Genomic DNA, 22,050 nt, shown 5'->3' with positions numbered 1-22,050 from the left:
ATAAAAAAAGTGTATGTTTTTAAAAGAATATTTTAAATATCTTATATTTGAGTAAAAGTATGCTTACTATTCACATAATCAACGCATAAGAAAAGAAAATAGATAGTTTAAACCTGTTTAGATGCTATTTTTTTTATAATGAAAGTAAAAAGGCATTTAGTATAATAACTCAACAAAGACAAGATTTTTATACTAGTTCATTCCAATTGAGTTACATCTAGTCTCTTCCAAGAACTCTTGCGAGAATTCATTTATCTTTTTCAAAGATTACATTTGAGTTTAACCCACTTTTGGTTGTGTAGTATTATAAACCATTGTTGGTATTCCTAGATGTCTAGTATCAACCTGATATGTTGCCTAGTTGAGTTTCACCACTCCTGATTCCCTAGATGAGTTTAACCCACTCTTGGTTGTGCAGTATTATTCACCACTCCTGGTATCCCTAGACGTCTGGTATCAACTTGATACGTTGTCTAGTTCAGTATTCTAGCCACTCCTAACACTTAGACATCTGGTATCAACCTGTTACGTTGTCTAGTTGAGTATTCTCGCCACTCTTTGCACCTAGACATTTGGTATAAACCTTATATGTTGTTTAATTGAGTATTCTTGCCACTTTTGGCACCTAAACGTCTGGTATCAACCTGATACGCTATCTAGTTGCGTATTCTCACCACTCTTCGCACCTAAACGTCTGGTATCAACCTGATACGCTATCTAGTTGAGTATTCTCACCACTCTCGGCACCTAGATATCTGGTATCAACCTGATATGTTGTCTAGTCGAGTATTAACCACTCCAGGTTGCAAGTGTTTTAGTTCTCTCCAGAACATACATTAAATCCACTACGGGATATTACAAGGTACAAATGTTTAAGTTTGATATTGTAAGAATTACAATATGACACTTGTAAAGTTACATACTTAATTTAACTTTTCTGGAGAGCATAAATATTATGAAGTGTAGTCTGGTAACTTGGAGGTTGCTTCCTTTGCTGAAGAGCATAAGACGATGTAAGCTTGATGAGCAGCAACATTGATCATCAATTTCCATGCTTGTACTTGCTCTTTATCTCTTCTCTTCAGTGAGGTTGAATCTTCTTGAATGGAGAAGCTTCAAACGATATGCACGTAGCAGTAAGACGAGTACTAACTTTTTTCATCTTCTTTGTTCTACTTCAATGAAGTTGTTTCCTTTGATTGAAGAGCTGCATATGAAGTAGGCTTTGAGCAGCAACATTGTTGATTATTCAGCAGATTTTGGTTTGTATGCTCCTTCACTTCTCAGTTCCCTCTAGATGAAGAGCTTTAGACAATATGTATGAGCTTGGTGAAAAGTAGTATGCATGTTGAATGCATATTCTTTTTCTTTTTTTTCTCTTCTTTTCATTATGCTCTCAACTTTAGTTTTCTTTTCTTTATTTCATTTCAACCTAATTTCTTTTATCTCTTTCTTTTCTTCATCCCATCTTCGACATAATACCTTATCACTCTCTTTTTCTTTTCTTCATTTCTCTCCTCCTTATTTTCACTTTGTTGGAAGCATTAAACATTATAAGCTTGAAGGTTAGATGAGGTAGAGTCAATGACTTATAATTTTTCTTGAGCTCATTCTCTCATTTTCTCTCTCTTTCTTCTCTTACACCCTTCCTTTCTTTTAATTTCTACTTTACTTGTCAATCTTCATTTTCTAAAAAACAACAACAACTTTGTCTTCTTCAGCTGATCTTCTTTATATAGTACTTTTTAAGATATAATCGTTAGATGTGGAGTTGACCTTTGTGTAGGTTTCCTAATGGTTTTTGGTAGATGGACATACTCACTTGTCTTGTCATGTAGAGGTACAATGCTTTATCATATCTTGATTGAAACGCGATTTGTACGACATGTCAAAGTAGGAGTTTATACTTTGATTATTCTTAGAACATTCTTTTCTTCCCTCAACGTCTTGATCCACATATGTAATTGTTTTGATTAACCCATTGTGTAATTCTGATCTGTACATTAATCGAGGACAAGATATACAAGCACAATAACACTTTTACAGTACATACATTAAATGATATTAAATGTTTTGATCATTTATGAATGTTATCCTACACTATATATTCAAAGCATCTTATCACACATTGTGTCAATAAATATATCCATTGATCATAACATTCAGATACTATTAGACATTCATAAGGCATATTGTTATTCGTTGAAAAACATTAGACACTTATAGATGAAAAGTAATTTGATACAAATGAAAAGTAATTTGATACATAAGGATTGTCGCGCTTTTCATCAGACAATATTATTTTTAAGATATTTTCCATTGATTAAAATTTTAAGATCATGTCTTTATTGTTCAGAGCTAATATTCATTAGACAATGTTTTTGCTTTAGCTCTCTCTCCTTGTAGCATTGATTAATTGTAAAACATCAAGCTTTGGAATTACATCTTTCCTCAAGGGTGAAGTGTTATCCTTAAGACTCAGATATATCCTTTGTTTTGTGCATATGTCCTTTAGATGATATTTGCTATAAAACATGTTTCACCTGATAAATTTTTGCACTCATTGCTTTACAAGATTTACTTAAACACTTTACACACATTACTTTGTGAATGTATATACATCTTTAAGCACAGTGTCTTGACAAGTGTATGTAGGCTTTCCTACTTATCAAACAGTTCTTCTCAATAATACGTCATTTCATTTTAGCTTATCTCTTTCATTTTTTAATATTTAAATGTCTCGTGTAGCCTTAGATATAACCTTTGATTTTTACTCTGATTTGGCTTGGTGCTTTGATGCTTCTAATATTTGGATGTTTTCTCTCTAGCATCTTTTATTAATTAAACGAACATCTAGATGGTTCATTTGATAATTTCATGTTGTCTGTTATCTAGTGCTCAAACACTCTCTCTTATGACCACTTCGACAATGTAATTTTATTCTCTGTGTGATATCTCTTTGTTATTTACTTTTTTTAGACATCTGATTATCCAAGATTATTTTGTTTAGTGTTGTTATTTAAACTTCAAAACAAGAGATGTTTCGTCTCTCTTTAGATGATCTTGTCTCAACACATGTCTCATTGAATCTTAGAAGGTTCCAAGAAGGAAGAAACTTAAATAGCATGAGAATTATGAGCATAATTGAAGAATAATTTAGGGAATTAAATAAATTATAATTTTATTTTAATTTTACATATGTTAATTTTACGTAATGTTTGTTCGCTAGGAAAAAGTCTGTAATTTTTTTTTCTATTATTGTTATATGTTCTGGGTTTTAGGCTTTATTTTAGGGTTTCTAGGCTTATCTGCTTATATATATAGGTACCAGAAGCTTATGGAAACACTTTTGAGTCATATTATATGCATTTGGTAATCTTTGATAGAGGATTTTCTTGGTTCTTGGATTGGAACTCTGATTCTTATCAAAGATTAACATCTTTGTAGCGAATATCCTAGATTGTGGCGTTGTCTTATTTTGCATTCTTTGATTTATTTTTGTTGTTTCTATTAAAGATTCAAATTAAAAAAAGATCGTACTTTTTCTTAGACATAATAGTATCATCTGTTACAGTTTGAATATCCTCTTTTATATTATTTTCTTTCATATTAAAAAAAACCAATATTTTATCTAATTCCATCGAGTTTTTAACTTTTGTGTTTTTTGTTATCTTCCTTTAAATTATGTATTTTTACATTTGATTCGTAAAAATTATATGTTTTCTTCTTTTTTTTCTGTTAATTATAGTCCCAATTAACTGTTTACCTTGATCTTGCATGAGTTTTGGTGTTTGAAGGATAATTTGTCTTTGTTTGTGTGTTGAATTGTCATATTAAAAAAAAAAAGACTGTGGACTCAGGTGAAAAAGAAACAAATATATAAAAAGAAGAAGATATAGTAAGGATCTAAGAAAAAAAGTGTACAATTCAACACAAATTATTATGTTACACCATTACCTATAATTGTTCATCTCTTAAATTATATTCAGTCCTTTTTTTAGAAATTCTATGAAGTTTTTTCTAGAGTTTTATATTTTCTTATACTTGAGTCAATATTTAGATCTCGCAAAGTTTTTCTCATTGTTTGTTCATTCTTTGCTTAAGCTACTAGAGTTGTCCGCTAAAAGGAAATTTGAACGTAAAAAAGCAAGAGAGTACATTCAAGAAAAAACTTTATCAGTGTAATATACAAGTGAAATTTGAGTGAAACACTTAGACGAGTAGTGAGAATCTAAATATATTTTGTTTTATTTTTCTAACCTTTTGGAAGATTTATCAATATTGAACAATGCAACATATTCCTCTAGAAGTTAGGTAAAATTCGAAGAAAAATAATAAAATAAATATATAAAAATGGAAAATAATAAAATAAGATAAATTAGTTTTTTTTTGTATGGTTTTATGTTAAAATTTTTGGTGGATAAATAAATTAATTAATATTTTTATTATTTATTGTTAAATAATATATGTTGTTTGTTTTAGTTATGGGTAATAGTAGGTTGACATATTTACACTCATTTGACATTATTTTTATAACAAGAGAGTGAGAAATAATATGTCAAATGAGTGTAGATGTGTCAAAGAATATTTATTCTTTATTTATACCATTATTGCTTCTAAAACTATACATTGGAAGTCAAGTGAATATAAGAACATGTAGCAACGGTTTCAAAACAAAATGAAAATCTTATATCTTCTAGGTTTTAGTTAAAACCTTTTTTTGGCCAGATATGTTTAAGGTTGGATTCTATGTGAGTATAAATACATTAAGGTAGAAAACGTGAGAGAAGAAAGAGTGAGAATGAGAGAACCAAGAGAGAGAGGGAGAGAGCTATGGAAGAAAGGAAGTTGCGAGGTTCAGGACTATGTGTGTGCATCGTGAGAAGCTTGGAGAAGAAAGCAAAAGTTTGGGGAAAGGGATTTAAGGTTGTAGACGTGAAGCAAGGGAAGAAGGCTTGGTAGGGGGTGCTAAATTGGGTTTATCTTTGAATATGGGTGTTGTTTTGTTTGGGTTCTTATCTTTTCTATCATGAATGCCCAACCATGGTTGCTTAGTCCTTTTTTAAAATGGTTTTCATTTCAAAAGAGATATGGTGTAGTAGGAATGAGTAGAGGTGGAAAAACCAGGGTGCGTGGAGAAGACTATGAATGAGTAGGTTATGGATTGAGCATCTTATTGCATGAGTAAAGATAACTTTGGTAGTGGAAGTTTAAGCAATACTATGAATGGAAAAGTTGGTTGAATAAGGGTTCTTGATTCGTGTACAAAGTGACAAGGGTGTATATTTCACTATTGGTAGTGTGTTGGGGTTAAGCTTTTGCAAGTTTCATGGTGCATGTCCTCCTTGTTGGTTATATAAATGGGTGAGTTAAGATGTATGCACGGGAAGAGTATTGTAGTATAGGAACTAATGTGTGTTTGCATTGTAAAGTGATTTTGGGTACATATAAATTGTTTTTGGAGTAAAGGTTTTCACGTATCAAATGGTCTTTAGGGTACCATGTGAACCTTTGGAAAGAGATGTGGAATAGGTTAAAAGTGAATGATATTCTTATGATTTTCTTTGAGTATTGCATCTTTAATTTAAAATTGTTTGATGATTTTTGTACGTGAATATTTGATCCTAAAGACAAACCTTCAAATCTATGATAATAAGATATGACTTCTTTCTGGATCTAAATATCAGTTTAGTTGAATTTCTATTTTTGATTATTTTATATTTGTTTCTTTGATTTATGTTTGTTTTTGTGGGTAGAATTTAGAATTTAGTTTGACTTCTCTCTAAAGAAGGATAATGATAAAGAGTATTTAAGTGGTACGAATTTAAGGACAAATTCTCTTTAAGAAAGAGGGTATGATAAATGACTATCTCCTGAACATAAGATCTTGATAATTCGTAATTAAAAGGATCTATGATAAGGGCAAAGATCAAAACATGTCTCTTTGAATCTTGTAATGTTTCATGAAGAAAAAAAACTTAAAGAACATGAAGATCATGAATACAATTGAAGAATAACTTAGGAAATTAAGTTAATTATGATTTTATTTTAATTTTGTATAATGTTAAATTCGTTAGGCTAGTTAGTTTGTGTTAGCATACCTTGTTAGGTGAAAGTCTAAGTCTATAATTTTTGTTTTTTGTTATTTTTATATGTTTTGGACTTTGGGTATTATTTTAGGATTTATAGGTTTTCTTAAACTTATTGTTTATACATAGAAGTATAAAAAACTGATGTAAGTACTTTTGAGTCATATTATATGCATTTTGATTCTTGGATTAGATATTTGATTCTTATTCAATATTAACATTTTTGTGAGGAACTTTTTTCTAGATTGTTGCGTCTTCATCTCTATTATTCCACATTTTTCTTTAATTTATTTTTGTTGTGTCTAATGAGAATTCAAATTCTAAAAAGATATAACTCTTTTTTAAACAGGATTGTATCATATTTGATTCATCTATACTTCAATTTGGACTACTTAACTATGTTCAATATCTACAATATTTTAAGATATTTTATTCATGAAATATTTAATTTATAAAACAATAATATTTTATGATCACAATAGTTTATAAAAAAAAATTATGTTAACAATTTTAATACATATAATTTTAATTTGAATATAACAACTGTATATTTATTATGTTTTTAAAAATTATTGCGATATATTCATACATCACATTATATTTTATTATTTTCAAAATAAATCTATCGCATATAAAATAAGTGTTGTATCCTATATGCTTATTTATTTGTGCATCGTAGGTGTGGATAGATTTGGACTTTTAGAAGAGAAAATGTAACTTATGTTTTATTTGGATTGAAGGGATGGTAAAACAAAGACCGAAAGGAAAGAAAAGAAGAGCAAGAGTAAAATCGTAATTGATTTTATTTAGGTAGTAAAGTAAATTAATTTGTATATTAATATATTTATAAAATAAATTATAAATAAATAAAAACAAAAACAAATTTTAAGATTAAATTAAATTAAATTAAAATATAAATTTATTCAAAATAAAAATAAATAAATTTAAAAAAAATTAAAGTTAAATGAATTTTAAAATAAAATATTATAATTTTTAATTCATAAAAAGGTTACGTTTTAAAATAATATATAAAAATAAACTATTTTACTTGATATTAAATCTTAAATTAATTAACTTTATTTATTATTTCAATATTGCCTTTAATTATTTATTTATAAAATATGATTGACAATAAAAAATAATCACATTAAATATTTAAACACAATTGACTATGTTATAGAAATTATATTATATTTACTAATTAATCAATTATGTTACACACAATTTATATCTCGGAACAACCATACACAAAATCCGTTAGCGCATAAAAATTACAGCTAATTCATTTATAAATTTTATGAATATTGACATTAATAATTTTTCTATTTTAAAGTTGTTTGAAATTCAAACAAGATTTGAGAAATTGATTGATGATATATTAACTTTTAAACTTGAGTACTCATAATAATATTGAAATCGAGAGTAAAAAAATGTAACTATTTTTCATCTAAATAAATATAATAAATTTTCAAATCTTAATAAAACAGTTACATTTTTTTTTCTATTCTATTATATTTATCTACTTACTTTTACTGTATAACAATAAGGTTTAATCTTTTAGAATATGTTTAGGTTTTCTCAATTAGGTCTTCGTATTATAAAATCTTTCAAGTAAGTTCCTGAATGTGAAAAATTAGATCAATTAAAGGTTTGTCGTTAATTTGGATGGACGACGTTAAAATTGAGTATTCATGATAGGGTGACATTACTAAGTATATGATCATCTGAATTGGATTTGTTTGATTTACCAATTTAATTTCATTGAAATAAAATTTATCAAAACGCAAGGTTTAAATAAAAAAAATTAAGTGAAAACGTTACGATTTAATTGAGTGAAGATGGTTCAGAAGAAAGGGAACAACCAAGAACACCCGTAGCAGCATGATCGCACCCATCACCATCAACACCACTCGCAAAACCATCATCAACCATCGTCGGGAACTTAGAACAACCATCTTCAACCACCACGGGAACCCAGAACAATGAGAAAGGACCCTCAATCCAAAAAAAAAAAAAAAAGAAACAATGCAAAAAGGAAGAACCCAAAACCAAACATCAAAAACACAAGAAATTCTCATACCTCAAACTCAGATTCCAATTTGAAACTCCCAAAATCATAGAATAGACAAAACCCTAAATCGCAGGATCCAAAACCTCAAATTCACAATTTCAGAAACCCTAACCCCAATGTTGCAAAAGAACTCCAATTCCCGTTCCAATCTACAAAAAAGAAAGCAAAAACAACCCCCAGATCACGAGCCCAAACACGTTCTTCCTTCGCCGCGAAGACATTGGAGGGCGAGATCCTCGCGTCGCGAAACTTCGTGCTTGAGCCCCTTGAAACTCGTCTCTCCTTCCCTGTGAGAAAACCCCAAAGAGAACCCAAGAAGGGAAAAGGAGAAAGAAAGGAACGAACAAGACGTCATCACGATCTACCCAAAAAATACGAAGACGCTATCGAATCACGCTCTCTCCACACTGTCATCGTCACCGACATTTGTCCCAGCACGAAACGCAAAAGCCCTCTTCTCCTTACAGGACGAACCAAAGTAGAGGAGAGAAAGGAAAACATTGCTTCCCTCTCTATAGGACGAAAAGAACAAAAACTTTGCTTTTTGATTTCGTTCAAGTATTTTAAATATGTAAATAAAAAAAACCAGCTTAGCGACTAATGTATGCCACGTCAATAAAACTTGGTAATGTCACCCTGCCACGTGTAACATTTTTTAACGCCGTTCATCCAAATTAACAACAAACCCTAAATTAATCCAATTTTTTACATTCAGAAACCTAATCGAGAGATTTTATAATACGAGAACCTAATTGAAAAAACCCTACATAAATAAGAATGTTCTAAATGATTAAACCTAACAATAATAATAATTACATAATTACAAGTTATAAAAAATTTAGATAAAAAAGGAGATATATAATTAATTAATAAAAAATAGCTAATGGTATTTTGAGCTCAAAAAGTAATAAATAAAAGAAAATTCTGAAAAACAAATCAATATTAAAAAGGTGCAGAGTAATAATTACTAGCACTTGTTAATACTCTTTCTGTTAATAGTTACTAATTTGATGTGAAATAGATGTCCTTAATTATTTTAAAAAATACCTTAGATATTTGTTATAAATCTAAATAAATTTGAACTAAATTGATCATATTTAACAAAATCGTTTTTAAAATGTTATTTATTTGGCATTTTATTGTAGAAGAATAAGGAAACTTCCAGCCTTTTACAATCAAAGGGACCTTCTTCCTATCCTGAAAGGGCTCATTCTGTTCCACCATAGATTCTCAAATTACAAACCCTTAAAGAAGAATGGTCTGTGTGGGGTTACTCCCAATTCGAATGAAAGATTATGAGTTTTGACACTGAAAACTCGTGGACATTGCACAGAAGCTTATTGGTATTGGATTGGAGTAGGAGCATTGATTGATTATGTATACCACTATAATTTTCTGGTCACCTTTGCTTTGCAATATCTAAGCCGTAAGTACCATGTTCATACATCTGTTAGCTGAGAAATTTACTTAGATCCTCTTATATATCCACAAACTTAATTTGCTATCATTGAATATGTTTCTTCTGCAGCACTCGGAAAGGATCAAGCAGGGCAATCCCAAGAACATTGCTGGAAAGAAATGCTTTTACAGCTGAAAAGTTAATTTAACTAACAAATGGGAAGAGCTCCTCTGGTGAGTCCTAGAGCACAAGTTACAGTTTCTCTATTTTCAGCTCGAGCTTTGGTATTGAGGCCATAACCTATTGAATTTGATGAGAAGCCAGAAATAAAGCGGGTGATGAAGCAAGTATATCATCCAGGTCATTTTCTGGAAGAGTTAGTGATGACAAGGCTAACAAAGGTGGAAGAAGGCGTAGGTTCTTCCTTTTCAACCTTTATCCCTCTCTTTTGATGAGATCAAGTATTCTTTAGACATGTCAAAGGTACTTTACTTTTAAGTGGACAAGGAAAGTGCTAGCACTGAACTTTGTCTAATTTTTGTGAAAAATAATTAGAACTGTTGTACATTTTGACTGTTATATTGATCGTGGGAAATGAAAAAGCAAGGAGGTTTTTAGGAAACGTCTAGAACTCTTGAAGGGTGTTAGTGGTGTCTTTAGGTCAGGAGTACTAACAGTTCTGATGGGAGTAAGTGGTGCTGGTAAGACTACTTTGATGGATGTTCTAGCTGGAAGGAAAACTGGTGGATATATTGAAGGAAGTATCAAAATATCTGGATACTTAAAGAGGCAAGAAACATTTGCAAGCATCTCAGGATACTGTGAACAATTTGATATCCACTCACCTAATGTTACAGTTTAAGAATCTTTGCTATATTCAGGCAGGCTTCCATTACCTGGTGAAGTTGATCGCGCAACTAGAAAGGTACAACTTTATTCTGTCTAAATTGAAACACGAAGCTCATTACTTAAGGCCTGAACAAATTGACAAGGTTCTCTCCAAGGACAACTTCCCTAAGTACAGTGAAAGAAAACAAGGAATTGTTAGAATTATTGAAGAGAAGATTCCCTGAAAAGACGCACCCCTAACGAGACCAAATCACAGATTGATAATCCTCTCTACTAAAAACTTTAAGATAATGAATTAATAATCTTCACCACTTTCTCATTTTAATTCAATGTGAAACTAAGACTAAAGTTTATATTCTTAACTAATACTAATCAGATCCTAATAAGATAGCCAAAGGCATAAATCTCAAAGAAGAAACAAGTAAAACAAACTAAGAAAATATAACATACAGAGATAGAGATAAAGATTGGAAGGATTCAAAATTAACACCGCAATAGAAAACCCTTTCAGAGAAGTGAGAAGTATAAGAATGATCCAGTTACAAGAGAAATGAAGCCATAAAAGATACCAGATTACTTCATCTTAGCCTCTGTAAACAGAACATGACGATTAACCCTAGGATCAAATTTTCGAAACTCAAGCTTCTCTGTGAACTGCCTTGGCTTCCTCTTTACATAGAAAAATCCAGTGCCGGCAGCAGACACTAGTTTCACAAACATCTGAGCTTTTTTCTTCTTGTCACCCATTCTTTACTCTTGAAAGAGATATCACTATCACAAACGCAAGAAATACTCACCATGATCAAACACAGTTTTTTTTTTTCAATCAAAATAAAGTTATACATTTTACCCAAAAAAAAAATCATGTAAAAACATTGAGAATCAGCTAAAATCAACACCTTGCACATATCAAAATCGCCATCAAACTCGTAAACCCTTAAACCTAATTAATAAGCTCGTGTTAACTTGAGCAAATTCGCCCAAACTCAGACAAAATCGTGAGTTTAGAGTCGATTCAGCGAGTTCAGTTAGACTCTAGATAATAGAAAAAACCTACACTGAATTTGTTTGTTTATATGTCAGGGTTTATGCAGAACGAACCTGGTTAACAATTCCGTGATTCACTGGTTACCTCTTGCGTTCTCCTATCCCCAGATCTGCGTTTCAATCGATTCAGGTATAAACCATGTTTTATAAAATAATTTACAGAAATTATATAGAAATTTTTGTAGAAATATGGAAAATATTTCTTGGCATAAATATTCTTTATTTTAACTTTAGTTAGAATTGCTGATAAAAAAAATCTTTAGTTAAAGTCTATTTGAAATTATAAAATTGTGAGCATGTTTGTGAAATTAAAATTAAAATCTGCACATTTTAAAATTTAATAAATTTTGTGATAATTTTGGATCCATAAGAATATTCAGAAAAAAATGTGTATGAAATTGTGTTTCTTATATTTCTCATAACCGTAATAATAATTTTGTCAGACATGGCATTTTAAAGAGTATTGCTTTGTCTGATTTTACTCTTGTACACACATAATTAATTTAAAATCTACCATTTTTTAGTGTTCTTTTATTCTTTTTATTTTTACGTCATTATAATTCTAATCATATTAATATAAATAATGAATTCAAATAATTAGGATAATAAATAATATTTTAAATTAACTCGATTACCTTATTAATGAAAATAATTCAATAATTTTATTTTATTATGTAATTAAGACATTCATGGGATCGAGTTGTTATAATTCAATTGAATCCATTTTCATAAAATTAGATTATGTTGATTGTTATTTGTGTTGGAATCAAATTAAATTCAATCTAAATAAACTTACACTTATATAAGTTAAGTCATGAAGATGAAGTGTAACTTTGTGACTCAAACCAATATTATTTTTATACTTATATGTTAGTTTCATATTTATTAGTAGTTGACACAATCTTTATAATCTTTATAATATAAGTGTGTCTTTCAGTAAATATTAAGGTTAAGTAAATTTAAACATTATTACAGTAAAACTTCATTTTCCTTTTATTAACCCTAATATTTTTGTTTTTGTCAATTATTTTTATCGTTTTCATCACGTTTTAATTTCTTCTTCCTCACGGTTTTGCTTTTGGTACCACTCCAAAAGATCTCTTACTAATGGAGGTATCTTATGTGTATATAAATCCATGTCCATATATTATTTTATCCGATACGGGACTTTGTTTGTACCCAACAGAAAAGACATTAATATGTGATCCTATAACCAATTTTACTAGGATAGACTCTAAACCATGGCTATAATACCATGAGAAAAGGAATGTGAAATATATCCACGACCATTATCACTTTGCAAAATTTGAATTGAAACACCAATCTGAGTTTTAATATAGTATAAAAGGTTTGAAAGATGTGAAATAAATCAAAACGATTTTTCATTAAAAATACCAAGTGCATATGGAATAATCATCAATAAAAGTAACAAAATATTGAAAACCTAAATTAGACTTAACACAACTAGGTTCCCAAATGTCATAATGGACTATAGCAAAACGAGACGAAGCATATTATGAGACACTACGAAGAAAGGAACTCTTAATTATGTTTTCCTAATTGACATGACTTATAGACCAAATTGGACAGCTTGGATAAGCTAGGAACAAATTGTTGCAATTTGACAAGACTAGAATGACATAACTAAGTATGAAGAAGAAACAAAGACTCCATAATGGTGCCAATGTAAGACTAAAAAAATAATTATCTAGAAAGGTGGTGAGCGTGAATGTTGTGAATTAAAATAATAATAATAGATAAATATTATAGAAGTGATGTGTAACACATGTGATTAGAACTCTTTGTTATAGGTTGATGATCATTTTTTTATTTTTGTTATGTGCAAAATATATGTTTATTACTTTTATGATTTGTTTTATGTGCAAGTGGTGTGAGTATTAATATTTATAATAATTGTTGTGCGCGTGTGTAATAAAATTAATTAAAGTTGGGAGAGTGTAATTGACATATTAGTTAAACTAGTTTAGAACAAAGATATTAAAATAGAATATATTATTTAAAGTCTTATCAAAATTAATTATAATAAAGATATTAAAGTAAAATAAATTATTTAAGAATTTATTAGAATTAATTAAAATAAAGATAAATTTATTTTTGTATTATAAAAATAATGGGCTTTAATAAAAATTCAGAAAAATAAATCCAATAAGAATTGGTATGTCTCCTATTTATAGTATAATAAGGTAGAAACCCTAGCAATAAGGAAAAAGAGTTAGAAACTTGAGGGTGCCATGAGAGTGAGAGTTGATTAAGTAAAGGCATGTAAGAGCTCGGGTTGTAGAAGGACATTATTTATTCCAGAAAAAAGGTTTAGTAGGAAACTCTAGTAAGAGGAGTTATCCTTATTGTTTGTCTGGAATAATTTTGAATGTCTTGATCAATTTGTTGTAGTGTTTTGGTTCTTGTGATATTTTTTTTTTCAATCCCTTCTTATGGTACAACCATTGTCCCTTTAAATGCTTTTTGACCACATGGTGCAAAACTTATTGACTTTCTATAATTTAATGGTCATTCATCATATGTTTTAGCGATGCAGAGTGGAAAAGGGTTGAAAAAAGTGAGTTCTTGAAGCCATTTTATGTAATAACTAATTTGATTTCAGGTTCTTCTTATCCAACTTTTAATGGTTACTTCATGTAAGTTTGGAAAATTGAATGGTTGTTGTAGGAAAAGGTAAAAAGTGATGGTCTGATGATTAAAGATATGTCGTTGAGTATGATGAACAACTTTGGTAAGTATTGGGATCAATATTGTGACATTCATGCTATTGGAGCAATTCTTGATCCATGAATGAAGTTTGAAGCAATTTAATTTTTGTTGTAGAAAGATTAATCCTTCTACTTATGAAGATAAGATTAATGTTTTAAATGATAACATATATAAGTTGGTTGAGGAATATGTCAAATTAAATTTAAATGAGTCAAATACTTCAAGTTCTCAAGTTTTTCATGCAATACAACAACCTTCCTTTACTAATGATGAAACAGTGATGGATGCATTTGATGTAAGTTTTTAATTCTCAACTTACTTTACTTTATTATGTATATTTTATTTTTTCACGTACGATGAATGACATATTAAATTTGTTTCATGATATCTTAGGAATATGTTGATTATTTGAGTCAACATGTTAATGACACTAGATGGTCTAAATTGGATCTTTATTTTGATGAAGGGAATCTTAATCCAAAGTTTTTTGACAAGTTGGATGCATTGAGCTATTAGAGGGGATCATCGAGATCATTATCCAAACTTTTCTAAGATAGGTTGTGATGCTCTTAGCATTTCAATAACTATAGTTGCTAGTGAGTCTACCTTTAGTCTTAGTTCTCGTGTGCTAGCCAAATAACGCTCCTCTGTTCTTTCATAAAATGTTGAGACACTCATTTTAACTCAAAATTGGTTGCATGTTTTGAACTAAGAGATAACATTATTGTTAGTACTATGAAATAAATTTAGTTATTTATTTTGAGTTTCAATATTATTAGTTAATACTTTTTTTTATTCTATTATATATGGAAATAAAAAAGAATTTTTCAAAAGAGCAAAATATTGTTGATTTATCCACTCAAGACTTAGAAATGGATAAGTAAGACGTAAATTATCAATGTTAGATACTTATATGTTTTATTTTTTGTGCTTGCTTTTGGATTGTATTTGGAGTTTAAGATGATTGTGAATTCTATTGCATTTTTTTTTTGTTGGATTGGATTGTATTTTCTTTTTATTTTGAATTGTCTCTAAAGTTTAACATCATTTTAGACTAAAATTTATTAACATTTGAATTAGAAAAAAAAAATATTTTTGTTTAAAATTGAAAAAAAAAACTTGTAATTAAATAAGACAGTAAACTAACTTCTTTAACCCATCAACGTGTGGTGGGTCGGGTTGAATGATCCGTTTTGATAGCATTACAACCCACCTACTACATAACTCAAATAAAAGATTCCAACTAATCTTTAACATAATTAGTCAAGACCATCAACCACTCAAACAATGTGCCTTCAATAAACTTTTTTGTTCCATACTTAACATTTCATTCACAATTATACCAACATATTTCGATCCAGGAAAGAAATATGAAAAAAAATTTATAGATCATTCATAAATCATCAAAATTCTTTGTATTATCATAAAAATGCGGCAGAACTATATTTACCAACTTCACATCTTTTTCCCATCATTCTTATACTTAGCTACAACCAACATACTAGGATAATCAGTAGAATGTTACACTTGAACATTTTTATAGGGCTCTACAAAAAAATGTAACAATAATAATAATGTTAGAAGTCCCACATCGATTAGAGATAAGACCAATTTATAATAAATAACTAGAGTGCAAACCTCATATAAGAAGTTGGTTTTGTGGAGTTGAGTTAGACTTAAACCCTACTTCTTAATATACTATCAGAACCATGGTTGAAGTCTATCCTAATGAGATTTATGCAGACATTCTATTTTTTTTTTTTAGGGTTAAAATAGGGTTAGCTTCCTAGATTTAGCATACTGTCATGCTTTTTCTGACCTCTGGCAGAGATGTACGGTGACGAAAGTGGAAGGAACGATAGATACCATTTGGTAAAATTACATTTACATGTTAAGTTAGAGAGAACGAAAGAGAGTGAAAACCAAAAAATTATATTATTGTTATATTAGATGCTTTAAAGCTTTAATTAGAATAATCAACCAATTTTACCAATAAGATTTATAAAAAAAAAAAAAAAAGTTAAAGAACCCAGCAGCAGACGTTATTATTATAGATGCATGTCATGATCTAAATCCCATGGCATGAACACTTTGATATTTTTGATGAGTTTTGATTTTACATGAGAAACAACAAAAGAAAGTGATTCAAACATGTTAATTGTCATGTTCTTTTACAGAGGCTAAGATGAAGTGATTTGGTACCTCGTATATGACCTCTTTAATGTATTATTTAATCTAAGTTCTTAACTTTAAGAGAGTTCAGAAATCTTGTATTATTTAATCTAAATTGCACACATATAATGTAAACCCGAAAATGAAGCCAACATTCATGGCTCATGAAAAGATCATTTATTCTGGTATATGCATGAAAACTTTGTTTCCCTTAGAAATAGTTGAATTTGGTGCACCTTTTCATTTCCTTCAATGTCATTCATGACACATCTATAAAACCCTAATATGATATATACCATCATTATATGTGTTGAAATGGCCACAGAAGTAAGGTACATCTGCAAAAGAACTGTGGTGAGCACCAAGGCAGTGGAGCCAGGAAAGTACTTTCCCTTATCAGCTTTGGATCATCACATGCAGCACAACCACATTAGGTTGGTCTGCTATTACCAAGGTTCAGGAGAATCATTGGAGCTTGGAGAAATAACCAAGAAGTTGAGAGAGAGTTTGTCAGAAATGCTGACCCATTTCCCCATGGTGACTGGAAGGTTGACAAGAGATGAAATAGGGCATTGGAAGATCAAATGCAATGATGCAGGACTGAGAGTGGTGGAGGCCAAAGCCAAAGGAACTCTGCAACAATGGCTACCAAATCTTTATAGAGAAAAGGAACTCCAACTTGTGCATTGGGAGGACATGTTCCACAAACCTTATTATTGGTCCACTTTTTATGTTCAGGTTACCATTCTTTTATATTTCAGAATTTGGTAATAAAGACAGTATTATTATAGTATCTTTTTATGTTCAAATGAGTTTGAATTTTGGTGTAAATTTCAGCTGACTGAATTTGAAGAAGGTGGATTAGCAATAGGCCTAAGCTGTGTTCATCTCTTGGCAGATTCCATTTCTGCAATCTCATTCATGAAAGCATGGGCTGATATTTCAATGGGTGATAAAATCATTACTCCTCCATTATTCCACCCTTTACCTCTCACAAGACATGCAAACACAAACCCTAACCCTAATGATCACCACCACATGGAGTTAATACACCACTACAAATCTATAATTGGAAAACCTATTTCCTTCAAGGAAGCAAGGTACACTACCATTTCCCTGGGCTTCTCAGCCCAAATGGTTAAGGCCTGCATCTCCATGGCCCAATCCAACAGCCCAATAACACCCTTTGAGGCCCTAGCAGCCTTGTTTTGGATCTCTTTGAGCAAAGTCAGGGGCTTGAGAAATGGGCTTGTTGACATGTCCATATGCTTGGACATGAGAAAAGTGTTGGGCCTGGACACTGGGTTCTTTGGGAACTGCATGGTGTATAATAAGGTCCATGAAGTAGAAGGGGAGGATGAGAAATTGAAATTTGGAGAAGCTGTCAGAGCAATAAGTGATGTTGTGGGTAGAATGGAGTATAAGGGTGTGATGGATTTGATTGAGTGGCTAGAAAATGGTGATGATGTGAATTCAGCTACCATGATGAACGGCCATGATCTTGTTTGTACTAGCTTGGAGGGTGTGGAGCCTTACTTTGTGTTTGAAAATGGTTTGAAAGCCATTCATGTTTCTTGTTATGTGGAACCAGTTTTGGGAGAAGGACAGATTCTGATACTCCCTGGCCCACCTGGGGAGGGTCCCTTAAGCAGAGTGGCTATGGTGACCTTAAGAGAAGAGGAAGCAACTAAACTTTGTGAGGTTGAACTTATCTCACAATTCTCTCCTACTATTCTAATGAAATTTCAATGAACAACCTTAAAAATATTGTAATTTAGTCATATGTGGTAACTAGTAAACTATCTAGGTTGGTACCACTCTATTATCATCACCTACTACATATATGTCATTGCTCCTATTTTCAAAATTCACCATCCATTGATCTTATATATGCATGAATAGTGTACAAAAATTAATCAATTAAGACTTTCAAAGTAAACTTTCTCTAAAGTAAACTTTCTCCATAAACTTGTATATATAGAAAATAAAAAAGAATCAATTGGTAGCTCACTTTAGGAACAACATGATGTTTTTTATGAGAATTTTTATATTAATTAATATTTTAAAGCTATAAAAAATTATTATATTGATCCTTTTTTTAAAATATATTACATATAAAATTATGTCCACTTTGTTTACTATCTTTCAACTAATAACAAATGAATTTAATTAACCTTTAATCTCAAGCAATAAGTTTTATTAGTGTTAGTTCGGTTACTTTTTTATGGACATATAATTAAATTTAGTTTATGTAACTAGTCATCTTCTTTTGTCTAGAATTCATAAAATGTATATGTAATTAATAATTTCTTTCGAGTTTTTGGATATTTTTCTAATAGCTTGTAATTTAATATACATTTGGCACGAGTAATTTATCTTTGATTTATGATAAATGCTGTTCTAAGTATAGTACAATTTGTGGAATATTACTTGAAAAAAAAGTCCTTGTCACAATTATTTAGAAATTTTAAAGTCATAAATTTTTATTTAATTATTCATAAGTAGTTATGAATTCTATTTTTTAATTTCCATGTTAATTTAGATTGTTTTTAAAATTTTAAATTTTCTAAACAGAAAAGGAAAAAAATATTTTAGGAAAAATTACCTTAAATTTAACCAACTTTAGAAAAACAAAAGACATTTAAATATTTTTTTTTTCGTTATAATAAAATTGAGGATTATATATGTTGTTTGTTTCTAAATTTTGATGCAAAATTAGAATTCATTCATGTCGTAAATTTCGATATAGTTTGATTCTTAAACTTTAAAAATGAATAAATATAATCTTCAAAATCCAATTAGGTTAAATTCTCTTGTATGTAATACAAAGTTGGAATTTATCCATTGATTCAAATTTTGATTCAGTTTACTTCCTAAACTTTAAAAATGAATAGATATAGTTTTCATAAGTTAATTACATTAAAAAAAATTTACGTGTCAAACGTAATTTCGATAGATGTAATTTTATGTCATGCAAAACCTTGACATAATTTTACGTCGATTGGCTAAATAATAAACATAAATTTATGTCTTTTTCAAAAGAAACATACTTTTTTTTTTACCTTTTTTTCCTCTATTCTGCCTAAATTTACGTTCATTAGTACAATAAATAAACGTAATTTTTTTAGTTGTTCTAAAATTGAATTGGTTTTGGCATAAATTTGGATTAGACATAAATTTATGTTTTTTACATACATGTCACATAAATTAACGTAAATACTGACCATTTAATTAAAAAATGTTATTGAACATTTTTCATGTTTGTTGCCTACTTGCTAGACATGGTTTCAATGACGTGATAAGTTATTTTTTTGTTATTGAATTATATATTTGATACATTCTAACTCAAATGTTAATCAGTAAAAAATAATAAATAATTAATATTAGATTAGAAGAATTATATCAATTTATTTTTAAAATTTGAAATCAAATTTTGAAATATAAACAAATTTTAATTTCACGTTCAAATTTAGAGACTGGAATAATATTTAATATTAAAATGAAAGTAGATAAAATTGTTAGAATAAAATGATTGAGTTCAAGGAATTGAATTGAACTATCTCAAATTTTTCAAAAATTTAGAATGAAACTTTGTTAGTGAATTAATTTTAAGGTCCGGTTGATTTAACAAAAAGCTTTTTAAAACAAAAGAACACTGTCATTTTATTATCAATTTGTTTATAAAAATCCGCAAAAATTATTTCTTAGAATTTCACGAGTTTTGTAAAACTCCATATTTGCAAGAAATTTTTTACTAAATATAAAAAGTCTAATATTTACATATATAAACCTATACACATATATTTTTTTAAATAATAATGGTAAAATAAATTTCATTTATCATTAATTATTGAATAAATCTCATGAAGACACAATAGAAAAATATCTGACCAACTCATACGACCTAAAGGCAGAATTGGTAGATTGATTTGGGGTTTTAGAATAAATTAGTTTGAAAATATGCCAATTTGATTGGTACACACATTAATGTCAAGACTACTAATTTTTAATTCATGAAACCAAAATAAAATAAAAGAAACAACGAAAATCATATTTTAACACCATTTTTTGACACTATTTTGACACTACACACGTGTCAAAATATGATTGGACGATTTCAAATTAAAAAAGTTGAAACAGGGATATATTTGGAAGAGAATAACCAAAGTTTATTTTTTTAATTTGAAATCGTCCAACCATATTTTGACACGTATGCAGTGTCAAAATGGTGTCAAAAAATGATGTTAAAATATCATTTTGCAAGAAACAATGCTTCAACATAATTTACACTATTTACAAGAATGAGACATTTATAATTAATGACAACAACACTATTTAATTAATCCTTTATAATAAGTTAGATTTTTGAAGCAATATAATTAATAAAATTAATAACACTATGTATATAAGATTCCTAATAGTGCACTAGTGCTAGCCCCTATTCTTTTCAAATTTTGTTTTGCCATGTTTTAATAGATAGTGATGGCTTTCTGCTTTTCCTTTTTTTATTGTGGAAAGTGCTAAGAGAGATATAATCAATTTCGATTAATAGTTCTTCATATATTATTAAAAAGATTAATATAAAATATATTATTAAAATAATAAAGCAATTTATTTGGACTCTAATGACAATGATTGGTTCTTCTCTTTCTTCTTTTTTACACTTTGACTTTTCCTAGCTCCAATGTTAACAATCCTATTAGTAATGATTTGTTTGAATGTATTTTTACTATTATTTTGAGAAAAATAAATTATATCATAAGGGTTAAATATTTTCGTAAACCATTATAAAAATCGTGTTTCATTTTTAAACTAAACTACAATTTTTTTTTTAAAATTTTATGAAAGTGATGTAAAATATTATTCTCAACAATTGACATGCGAGACTTATATTATTATTTATTATAAAACTTTGTTTTTCATATAAAAAAATATTTAAATATTTTATAATTTAATTTATGAATTTTATAATAGTTTGAAAATGAAAAATATATTTAATCATTTTATGATAAATTATAAGATAATTTATTAAAATAATTCTATATATATTTAACCGAGTATATAATATATATATATATATATATATATATATATATTATATAAAATATAAAATATAAAAACAATATAACTATTTTACTTAAAATTTCATTTGTTAATCGACCATCTCATATTATGCATTTATTTATTTCTTGTACATTTCCTAGTTAACTTAAACGTTAAAATGTATGTGATAGCACAAACTAGTCATCTTAATATAAAATAGAAGAAAAAAAGCATCTCCAAAGTTAAAGAGAAAAAGAAATTAATTATATAGAAGAAAGATACTTTTTTAAGATCTTGTAAAAATTGGTATCGACTTTTGTAAAAATATTTTTCAATATAGTTCTCTGAATTATTGTTTTTAATATTCTAAAAGCCAATGAAAAAGTTATTTATTGATAAAGTTGTTTTAAAAAAAATCCAATAATAGTGATCTAGGAAGATTTCTATGGTGAAAATCAACAAAGTGTTGAACATAAATGACATTAGTTAATAAAAAAATGTATTTATTTTGTTAGAAAGACACTAAAATTTGCGAGAAGCATTGCACATTGGAAGAATTATTATAAAAAAAACATTATTGTAAAAATATTATTTCGATTGATATATAGGAAATCATTATAAATTATCTAGAAAATATTTTATTCGCCTAA

General features: G+C 28.7%; 2 protein-coding genes across 2 annotated transcripts; one reads left to right on the top strand and one right to left on the bottom strand.

The window, feature by feature from the left end:
* Nucleotides 1-10,830: 10,830 nt before the first annotated feature.
* LOC106764333 (50S ribosomal protein L33-like) lies at nt 10,831-11,643 on the bottom strand. The gene is made up of 2 exons (XM_014648617.2): nt 11,510-11,643; nt 10,831-11,179 (listed from the first exon to the last, which is right to left on the bottom strand). Exon 2 carries the CDS (start codon nt 11,153-11,155, stop codon nt 10,982-10,984), a length of 174 nt encoding a protein of 57 aa, XP_014504103.1. The 5' UTR covers nt 11,156-11,179; nt 11,510-11,643; the 3' UTR covers nt 10,831-10,981.
* Nucleotides 11,644-16,672: 5,029 nt separating this feature from the next.
* Nucleotides 16,673-18,224, top strand: LOC106763691 (rosmarinate synthase-like). The gene is made up of 2 exons (XM_014647857.2): nt 16,673-17,095; nt 17,195-18,224. Exons 1-2 carry the CDS (start codon nt 16,673-16,675, stop codon nt 18,107-18,109), a joined length of 1,338 nt encoding a protein of 445 aa, XP_014503343.1. The 3' UTR covers nt 18,110-18,224.
* Nucleotides 18,225-22,050: the final 3,826 nt, after the last annotated feature.

The sequence above is a fragment of the Vigna radiata genome, chromosome 6 (genome assembly GCF_000741045.1).
Source record: "Vigna radiata var. radiata cultivar VC1973A chromosome 6, Vradiata_ver6, whole genome shotgun sequence".
NCBI classification, from domain to species: domain Eukaryota; kingdom Viridiplantae; phylum Streptophyta; class Magnoliopsida; order Fabales; family Fabaceae; genus Vigna; species Vigna radiata.
Note: the sequence above shows the minus strand (reverse complement) of the source record. Positions and strands in the feature narration are given on the sequence as shown.